The sequence below is a fragment of the Limulus polyphemus genome, unplaced genomic scaffold, assembly GCF_000517525.1.
Source record: "Limulus polyphemus unplaced genomic scaffold, Limulus_polyphemus-2.1.2 Scaffold4903, whole genome shotgun sequence".
Classification (NCBI taxonomy): Eukaryota; Metazoa; Arthropoda; class Merostomata; order Xiphosura; family Limulidae; genus Limulus; species Limulus polyphemus.
The window spans coordinates 46,224-57,512 of record NW_013670513.1 but is presented as its reverse complement, the minus strand read 5'-3'; the positions used below and the strand labels follow the sequence as shown (position 1 = coordinate 57,512).

General features: G+C 33.6%; 1 protein-coding gene across 1 annotated transcript in view; it reads left to right on the top strand.

Annotated features, from left to right (window-relative positions):
* LOC106471851 (JNK-interacting protein 3-like) overlaps positions 1 to 11,289 on the top strand; it is a 70,257-nt gene that overhangs the window by 15,077 nt on the left and 43,891 nt on the right. Inside the window, exons 3-5 of the mRNA XM_022400466.1 lie at positions 1,266 to 1,336; positions 5,706 to 5,791; positions 9,610 to 9,775. Of these exons, the coding sequence (XP_022256174.1) occupies positions 1,266 to 1,336; positions 5,706 to 5,791; positions 9,610 to 9,775 (323 nt within the window). The remainder of the gene's footprint in view (positions 1 to 1,265; positions 1,337 to 5,705; positions 5,792 to 9,609; positions 9,776 to 11,289) is intronic.

Below are 11,289 nucleotides of genomic sequence, written 5' to 3'. Positions count from 1 at the left end.
GATGCTGGTAGGAGCGGCACTATCCTCCATGGGAGCCTACTTGTCATACCGGTTCAGATTTGATGCTTAGCTATCTGCTTCGGATGTGCATGGCCCTTCTTTTTGATGAATATCAGATTAGTATATTGTTCATGGAAGGAGGTCTACTATCTCCTTATAATTCTGAACATGGAGTGGTCCCATTCTGGGTCCTTGGTTGAGCACAATGTTCCACATCCTCTCCATAATTCCAAGGGCATGTGGAATGCTCCTTGCCCACTCGGTTGAGGAGTGAGGATGAATGTTCATAATTCTGAGCCTGGGTGTTGCCTTTCAGACTTCTTCAAAAACCAATTTTCAGGATTTTTTTTTAAGATGCTTCATTGGAGAATAATGGATTGGTTGGTTTGTTATAGCCTTCTCATGAGAAGAATTCATTAATTGAATACAAGCAATTAATGAAAGCAGTGATTAATCAATTAACAAATTCCACTAATCACTCACTTGCAATTCTTATTGTATTCTATACTAACTTTAAATATGAGTTTTCAAATAATGGTTTAATCCCTTCCATTAAAGTAGATATTCTCAAAATTTTATTTTCTAGTTGTTTTAAACCAGCTGATATACCCATTCAATGCAAGTGAAAGACATAGGAATCTTCAGGGGGTGACATAGGGGGATTAGGTACATGCCAGGTTTGGTGATAATTGGTCAAGTAATTCATCATTAATAAGTGTCATATAATGGCTTATATTATTGTTGTAACCCATGCTAACTTAAAAGGTGATTTTTTAAACAAGGATTAATTCCTGCTTTAAGTTAGATGCTTCTATAATTGTATATTCCATTTGTTCTATAATTTTGTTGCAACCCTTTCTAACTTAAGTTATTGTTTTTTTATACTAGGGGTTAACCTCCTCTGTTGAAGAAGATGCTCTCAAAATTGTATATTTCAGTTATTCTCTGAAGTTTGTTTTGAGTGTTAATATACTGATTAATTTTCAACATGATTGACCTGGGTAACTTGTGGATGTTATCATACAAAACTGAAGTGGGGAAAGAAGTTTTTAAATTGATTTAAACTAAATGGTTTAACAATAGAAAATACAAATTGAATGTAATTTATACCCAAAGAAATGTGTAAAATTTTTGTCTTTTGTGTTGTAGATATACATAGAATTTTAAGGATATTTTCATCCATTATGAATAATGAAAGAAAGTACAATGAAAATGTATTAGCGTGTTTTGGAGTTGTATCTGAAAGTGTTTGGTTCTGATGGCAGCTTCAAGACTAGAAGAGAAAGAAGGTGAAATGAAGAAAGAATACACAAAACTTCATGAGAGATATACAGAGGTATAGTATACCTGTCTGTTTTGATACTTGTTGTATAAACTGTATGAATTTGAAGGTGAAAGTGTAGTACTTATAGTATACCTGTCTGTTTTGATACATATAGTATTAACTGTTTGTGAACATTGCAAGGGGAACAAGTGTAGTACTTAGAGTATACCTGGCTGTTTCAATACTTGATATAAATTGTCTGTGAATGTTGAAAGGGGAACAAACATGACTATTACTTATTGTTGCACATTATGATGAAGATAAAGACAATGATGAACAGTTTGAGGAAGGTTTAGGTAATATATATTATATTGGTTATTATGTGTGTGTGGACTGTGAAAGCAATGTAGAAATATTTTACTCACTGAGTTAGCTCAGGATTATCTAAACCAAATATTTTATTTTTACACGAATGATTGGATTTTTTTGGCTCATTCTTTAGAAATATTTTCTTCTCATAATTCCCATCTTTTACAGGAAGCTGCTCAATTGGGATGACTTGTCAAGATTTCCAAGTTTTTTCTCATGCCAATGCAATATTTGGTTCATCTGGGTGTTTTCTCCAACTCATGGGCTACAGAATGTTTGGTTGCCAACATTTGTGCTTGTTGTTTTCATCCTGTTTGAGAGGTTCTTCCACTTTTGGGACCCGGGCTTCCCTGGAACCATTCATTCTTTTAGAACATACACATCTGTGACCCCTCTAGTGGACCTTGCAAGTCCAGTGGAATTTTTCTCGTGATCCTTCTTCCTTGATTGTGAATCTCCTCTCTCTTCTTCCCAATGTCTTGTCATGGTGACTAGATTATTTCAGTTGTACATCTGGCACTTTTTTACCAACCCACAGCCTGAATTTCCATCTCTTCATAGATTCTTCCCTCTTGAGTTATGGCATATCTTTGAATGATGACATGGCTTTTAGCATTTGGACCCAGGATGTGTCCACATCAATGTACTTGAACTTCTTGCTGTTTGTTGGGCATATTCCCATTTTCTACCTCTTCATTTCTTGCATCAACCATCAAGAGGTACACACTTCAGGACTTTTTTGCTTATGTACATTAGGTCTCTTCTTCTGGGCTCATTCCCATCAAGTTCATCTCGCTTATAATGCATGGAGCTAGCACCTTATGGCAAACCACCTCTGTCAGCCAGATTGCACTCTATCCATTGAGTGGTCCCCCCGATTTTTTGTTGGGTCTGCACTTGGTTAGGCACACCCCTCATAAATGCCTTTGCTCCAAGCTTCCCCTTGTATGGTCCTTGGTTTCTCATCCTTTGGCTCTGGCTATCGATGCCCTCAATCAGGAGTGGTCTCATCTTTTCCTGTGTTCCTATGTATCATCTCTACATCTTCAAGTGTGGGATTTATCTGGTTCTTTGCTCTTCAGGCTAAACTCTTTGATTGTGTAACTCTCTTCTTGTCCCATTCTTGTTAACCTTTACTTCTGTCTATCAGTGTAAGTGGTGGGTTTTTCATCATTGGTTTATTCACTACTTCCTCACTCCTGGCCATCCTAGTGTGAGCCACCTTTCTGCCTTTCTTACATGGTTGTTCAAGCATGGTTTGTCAGTCTCCACCATTGCTTTCTAATGGGTGGTCTTATACACTAAATTTTGCCTTTCCCATTACCAAAGGGTGTTTTCTTCCCCTGTCCTCTCCACTCTTCTCTGATTCTTCCTTCTTCACCATCCACCTTACCCGACTCCCATGCCTGACTGGGACCTCAAAGTATTGCGCGTTCTCACGCATGCCCTGTTCGAGTTGTTGGCTTCTTGTTCTTTGTACCATCTTTCTCTTAACACTTATTTCCTCCTCCTTCTTGCTTGTGGCCAGTGTTGTTCAGATACCTATGCTGTGTATGTTTCTCTCATACTCTTCCATTGCACTTGCTCCTCTACTCAGACAGGTTTTTCCTTCCTGAGACTTTGGCCATTCAGGAAGATGACCATACATTCTCTCCTAGTTCCCTTTCTTACATCTCTCACCTCAGTGATTGTTCAGGCCTGGATTGACTCCCACGCTCACTTCAGGCTGTTTGGTGTTACTTAGCATGCATCTCTTCCTTTTAGGGTCCCTGATAATGTCTGTTTTTACCCTGGGACCCCTCTTCTTCCAGGGACCCATCCTTGTGACACTTGGGATCTGTTGCCTCTTCCCCTTTTACAGTCTGGGCAAAGAGTTTGCTGTGGCTGAGACAAGATGTGATCTCCGACGTATGTGTGCCCCTATGGAGCCCCTGCTATCAGGTATCATACTTCATGGGCTTTCCCTTCAAGTACATTCTGAAGGAAGCTCATCTATGTTTAAATTTTGCCCCAGCTCCTCCTCCAATTCATTGTAGGATCTTAGCTGTTCTGTGAGATATTATCTCGGAAGTTAATGTTTTCCTAATCTGAAAATGTATTTCCAACAGATATTCACTTCCTCTTCACAAATTCCCATCTGACTTTCCAATTTCTGGTGCACATTTCCTTCTTGCTTCATCTAAGAATGAAGATATCTCGAGTGCAAGTGCTTAGGGGGTATTACTGCATATGGAGGTTGTGTTACTGTCCTATTGGTTTAGAGCTATTGTCACATGTCATCATACACCTGTGCAGCTCACATTAAACATGTATATTTTGGTGGGATTTAACTCAAGGCTAGAGGCATGCAAAACTCTTGGTCAGAAGTGTGAGGAATATGGCTGTTGTGTGTTTGGTGATGAGTATCTACCAGAATTACATTAACTTCTGTGTATCAAATAAGCACTATATACTGTGTTATTAATAACATTATTGTGCTATTTATCATATATTTGTGTTAGTTTATTTCATTGTGCCTGTTACTGTATTTGTATACAAATACTTTATTCTACACAGTATTCTTGAATACATGATTACTGTAGAATAAATCAAATACACAAAAGTTTGGTGTATCTGAAAGTTAGTGCTTCTCACCAGCTTTTAGTAGATATTGTTGCTAGTTACAAACTCTGAGGTGAATATTTATCGTTATTTTAAACTTTCATTGTATATACAAATATTTTTGTTTTTAAAATTACATCTGTTGATTAAAAATATTCATAAATGTTTTTCTTTTAAGATTGTACAGTTTGTTTTGTTAGTAAGAAAATTAATGTTTACAGTCATTTTGCTACTAATAATCTTTGGGATTACAGATATTATTAAAAAAGCGTCAAAGCATACATGTGCTGTCTTTTAAAAGCTTTGTTGTAAATAAAGGTGAAAACTGTGGGAGTTATTATTAAAGATTATGTTAAGTTTCTAAATAAACAGCTATTTTTGACTTCAGAATAAGCAGAAACTATTTTAAACAAGAAGCTTCAAGGTATGTAGACACTTGTGTTAGTGAGAAAGCACCAGATCATATAAGTGTATTCAGTACTGAGAAGCTCCAGAACATACAGACATGCAAGCAGAGAGAAGTTCAAGAGAGCAATGATATTTTTGTTACTGAGAGTCTTTAAAGTATAGAGTTGTTCATGTTGCAATGTAGCTCCAGGGTTTATGGATGCTTTTGTTACAATGTAGCTCCAGGGTTTATGGATGCTCTTGTTACAAAGAAACTCCAGGGTTTATGGATGTCCTTGTTACAGAGAAGCTGTAGGGTGTATGTATGTTCTTGTTACAGAGAAGCTCCAGGGTCTTTGGATGTTCTTGTTACAGAGAAACTCCACTGTTTGTGGATGTTCTTGTTACAGAGAAGCTTCAGGGTCTTTGGATGTCCTTGTTACAGAGAAGCTCCAGGGTGTATGGATGATTTTGTTGCAGAGAAGATCCAAGATCTATGGATGTTCTTGTTACAGAGAAGCTCCAAGGTATATGGATGTTCTTGTTAAGAGAAGCCCCAAGGTCTATGGATGTTCTTGTTACATAGAAGTTCTAAGGTCTGTCGATGTTCTTGTTACAGAGAAGCTCTAAGATCCATGGATGTTCTTGTTACAGAGAAGCTCCAGGGTCTATGGATGTCCTTGTTACAATGGTGCTTCAGGGTGTGTGGATGTTCTTGGTACAGTGGATCTCTAGAGTGTATGTATGTTCTTGGTATAGTGATGCTTCAGGGTGTATGGATATTTTAGATACAATGGAGCTTCAGAATATATGGATGCTTTTGCTACTAACAAGCTCCAGGGTCTATAGATGTTTATGTTAAAGATACACTTTAGAATGTACAGATGTTACTTATGAGGTTTAGGTGTAGAGATGTATTTTAGATTTTTTAGGTTTTATAGCCATTTTAGTTTTGTATAGATTGTAGGGCATAGTGTACCTAGTATATTCTGTTTTTCAACCATACTGATTTGATGTTTAGAACTTAACAGTACTGACTTAATAAAATAGAAATATCATTGTCATATATGTATGTCTATTACAGCTGTTTAAAACTCATCTTGACTATATGGAGAGAACCAAAATGCTACTAGAATGTGAAAAAGGAGAAATGGGTACTGAAAAATCAAGGTACAATAAAATGCTCTGTCATAGTTGTGTTAAAGTTGCAATGAATGCATATTTCACTGTAATAGTTAGAGAAAGTATAATTACAAACGTATTGTAGATGATAAACATAATGATATTAGTTTTTAATAATCAAGCATGTTAAAAATCACAATCAGTGTTTCAACCTTATACTTAAACTCTTTTAACTATTTTTAGTGTTGTTATATTTTTTCATAATATAGCTACATATTGTTGTTTGTCGTATTTCAAAGCTAACAGTTAGTCAACTGATGAAGAAATTATTTTATGGAAAATCTTGCAGGTGAGGTGGGGTTGGTAAAGTATGTTGTTTTGATTCACATAAGTGAATCCAGTTGCAGATGTACAAAAAATGTAAACAAATCTGACAATGGTTAAACATATTCTACCCATTAGTTACTCATTCTTGTAACTATTAATAATTATCCTGTCACTGGAAATGTATAGCTGCTGATGTAACTAAAAAACAAACAAGATCAAATTTGTGGAGTGCTGGGAATCAAATTTAACTATTTAAATGAAAAATATATTTGTAACTCTATTTCAACAATTTGTAACTCAAAAGTACTTTAGTATTGATATTTTTTTATTTTGTAACATTATTTAGTGTAGGTTGCAAAGAAAAATTATACAAAAGTCTCAACTTTCATTTCTTCACAGCTTTGAGGAGTCTCACCTGTAAATAATGCATTTATCAGTTTTCATAATTTTTCTACTGATCCCAAAGTTTAGGTTTATATTTGCTAAGAAAATATCATCCCTTGAGAATGTAATGATTCATGTTTTCTTCTCTGTTTGTACAAAGGAAAAATTTAAAGGATGCCAGTGCTACCTTTCTGACCTGGAAGGGGTTAAACAGTTACATATAGTGACTTAAACTTACCTACGTATACCATTCATACACATCCAATCATTAGCCCACTTTTGAAACAACTACATAGCTTAATCAGTGACCTGGACTTATAAGTACAAGTTCAATTATTAATGTAAAATTCAGACTTACAATATATGTACAAGTTTATCTGTTAATATAAGTTTCAGATTTACATGATATATACAAGCTTAATTGATAATGTAAATTTCAGATATAGATCATATATGAAAGATTAATTATTAATGTAAAATTCAGATTTGCATCGTACGTGCAAGTTTAATCGTTAGTATGAAATTCAGACTTACATTGTATATACAAGTTTAATCATTAGTATGAAATTCAGACTTAGAATGTACATGCAATGTTAATTGTTAATGTAAAATTCAGACTTACATTGTATATACAAGTTTAATTGTTAATGTGAAATTGAAACTTACATCATTATACAAATTTAATTATTAATGTAAAATACATCGTATATACAAGCTTAATTTTTAGTGTAATATTCACTTACATCCTACATAAAAGTTTAATTGTTAATATAAAATTTGGACTTGCATCATACATACAAATTTAATTGTTAATGTAAGATTCAAACTTATATTGTACATGCAAGTTTAATTGTTGATGTAAAATTCACTGACGTTGTATGTACAAGTTTAATTGTTAATGTAAAATTCAAACTTACATTATACATACAAGTTTAATTGTTAATGTAAAATTCAAACTTACATTATACGTACAAGTTTAATTGTTAATGTAAAATTCAGACTTACATCATTATACAAATTTAATTATTAATGTAAAATACATTGTATATACAAGCTTAATTTTTAGTGTAATATTCACTTACATCCTACATAAAAGTTTAATTGTTAATATAAAATTTGGAATTGCATCATACATACAAATTTAATTGTTAATGTAAGATTCAAACTTGTATTGTACATGCAAGTTTAATTGTTGATGTAAAATTCAAACTAACGTTGTATATACAAGTTTAAATTTTAATGTAAAATAAGATCTTAAGTCATGCTTACAAATTTAATTGTTAATGTAAAATTCAGACTTACAGCATATACAGAAATTTAATTGTTAATGTAATATACATCTTATATACAAGTTTAATTAGTAATGTAAAATTAACTTGCATCATACATAAAAGTTTAATTCTTAATGTAAAATACATCATATATACAAGTTTAATTGTTCATGTAAAATTCACTTACATTGTACATAAAAATTTAATTGTTAAGATAAACTTTGGACTTGCATCATATATACAAATTTAATTCTTAATTTAAATGTCAAACTTATATATACATGTCTAATTGGTAATGTAAAGTACATCATATATAATAATCTAATTGTTGGTATAAATTTCAGACTTACATCATATATGCAAGTTTAATTGTTAATTTAAAATTCAGACTTGCATTATACATACAAATTTGTTAATATAAAATCCAGACTTTATGTATACAAATTTGTTAATATTTAATTCAGACTTACATCATACATACAAGTTTAATTGTTAACTTAAAATTCAGTGATGCATAATGGTTTGAAATAAGCCTAGTCAAACAAAATCTGGTAGAGTTTTTTTCATAAATCAGTATAGTGAGAGCTGAAAGTTTATTTAAAATATTCCTGTGCATTGTATTGGTGATTCCATTGCTGGTAACAATTAGATATTGAAGGTATGAAAGTAAAACTTGTATGTTACATTAGCAACTTCATAGTAGGCCGTGGAGTGGGTTTTAATGACTGATAGAATTATATATTATATAAAAAAAGGTTCTAATGTAGGGCTTAGTGAGGCCTAGTGGTTAGCGTGCCAAACTGTGGAGCTGAGGTTTGCATTCAATTACTTGTTGGTAAACAATTATTGCATAGATTCAAGGATTCAAGATTGCTTTAATTAACTTGGCAATGATATTCCTTCTATTTTCTTTTCAAGTCCATGAGAAAAGCATTCTTTTAGCTGTCCTTCCAGTCAGCCTTTTGATTCATGAACATCTACAAGTCACTAACTGGTTCCTTACAGTTTCTACTTTCAGCTTGTTTCCACTGTTGTTGAAAGATGGTCTAGTGATACCCTTCTTTTGTTTACTACTTCTATATCTGTTTATTGTGTTTAAAGCTTATGGACACATGAGTCTCTGTATCCGAGATAGTTGGAAACTGTGTCTAAACATTAATGTTTGTATTTTCTGTAACAGGTGTTTATTGTGTTTAAATCTTATGGACACATGAGTCTCGGTATCCGAGATAGTTGGAAACTGTGTCTAAACATTAATGTTTGTATTTTTTGTAACAGGATGTGGAATCCTGACAGTGGTACACTTAGCTCTAGCTTCATCATCTTGTTATCGAGATCTTCATCCTGTTCTGAACTGTTTGTGTAGTTTCTTACATGACCTGATGTTTACAGTGTATTTTCCAAAGCTCCAGTTCGGTGCAACAGATGAATCACTCACGGCTAAGGGACAATTAACAAAATTGAAAAAAATTCCCCTCATCAGGCAGTTCAAAAATAAAACTTAAAGAAAATTAAAACATGTTTTGTGAAGTATAATGCTGGTACTTAAAAATGAATAAAGTAGTCACTCTTTATCTCTTAAACCAATTTTATTTGTTAGCAGCTACAATTCCTGTTTGAGTACTGCATATTTGTCCATATCATGTTTAAAATGTTTGTTTTGTATTCATCCTTTTTCAACACAAACCAACTCACTCACTTAAGTGCTCTCAGGTATTCTTTGTATTAAATTATTTCTGTTTTGGCTTTAGCTGTTAGTAAATAGCATAGATTTATGTAGTTTTTATTCATTCATATATCTTGTTTAATCAAATAATTAAATGTTTCAATAAAAGTAACTGTGTGCGGTTCATAATTAACTTGAAATATGTAAACTCTTGACAGTCGGCCCACTCTCAGTCTGTCTAATATGAAACTTGGGTCAGTAACACAACAAGTCAACTCTGGAGAAGATTCCCTTGCATCCTTGAACAGCCCATTAGATTTTCCTAGCCTTACCTCACCTAATTCTAGCTTGGACTTAAACACTAACCTGAAGAATGAACTCCAGGTATCATCTAGTTTGTGGAAAATATGTTCAAAGTTGGTTTAATTTTTATCAGAGCTCTGTGTAAAGTAATAAATAAACTTGTATGTTAAGAGAAACAGTCACAAATGTTTAGTAGATATGTAGATCTTGAAAGTCGAGTTGTTAAAAACTCAAATAGCGTTGATAACTGAACCAATTGTTGGTTGAGATGTTGCAAAAGAAATATCTGCTGAAGCTTTTCACCAGACATTAATTATAGCAGAACCGTCTGGGAAATGATTTATAGGAATTAGTATAGCTTATAAAATGAGTCATATCCATGTAAGGCAGTCACTGATTGGCAAGTCCATTAGCCAATTAGGAAATGTCACAGACATACTGAAGGATGTGTAGATTGTATGGGAATTCTTTTTGGTGGCAAAGGACAGGTTTATGTGTTTTAATAAAGGTGTCTTCCAAAATATAGAGATGAAAGGTTGACCGACCATTTGCAATAATTTTAAACCTGCTATCCGTGTAGTTGTCAGGACAAGTCGGGTTCACTAGTAAATACTGGCAAATCGGTGATTCACATTTTGGTGGTAGAACTTTTGTTTTACAGGAGCGACATGGTAAATTATTTTCTTTCACACTCTTAGTTCTTATGGATGTGGGTACATGTTGTTTAATTCTATCCTGCAATCTTTGTGAAGTGCGACCTACGTACCGACATTCGTAGTGGCACGAGAATTCATAAATAACCATACTTTTCTGTGTGATAGGTATCGCATCTTTGTGTGTTGCAGGCAACAACTTACGTGTGGCATAAGCACAGTAGGAAAACTGTAGGAAAAATTTAGTTATGGCCATTTTCAATTGTTTTTTAAATTTTGTTGAAATGTTACCAATCCATGGTAGTTTTTAGGTAAACTGGGCACTTTTTAGGACCAAATTTTGGATCAGTTGAGAAGCTCACAATTTTCCTTGAAGTAATTTGATTGATTACGTTTTCTGGATACCCATTTTCTATTAAAATAGTTTTAATTGTCTTCAATTCGAAATTTAGTTTAGATTTTGAATAGATAACTAGAGCACGATGGACTAAAGTAGCAATGAGGCTTGTTTTGGGACTGAAAGAATCCCATCGTGTGTATTGTCCTGTAAAGGTAGGTTTTCTGTATATACTGGTGAGAAAATGAGTCATCTTTTCCAACTAAATCATCTAGGAACCGTAAAGAGTTATGTTGTTCCTTTTCGAAAGTAAATTTGAGAGCCTATTGCAATGAGATGATGTCTTGTAAGAAACACTCACATTCCTGCTCAGTTTTAAAGATGGCAAATGTGTTGTCTACATAGCAGAAGTAAACAGCAGGTCTGGTAACTTTGTTAAATAGTTCTTTTTCATGGAAACCAATGGAAATATTGGCTAGGGCAGGTCCAAGAGGAGAACCCATGGTGACTCCATCAATCTGTTGATACATAATATCATTAAAGCTGAATTCCATCAAACGTGTTGCAGTATTCATCAGTTCAATAAACAAGTCCTTAGATATTCG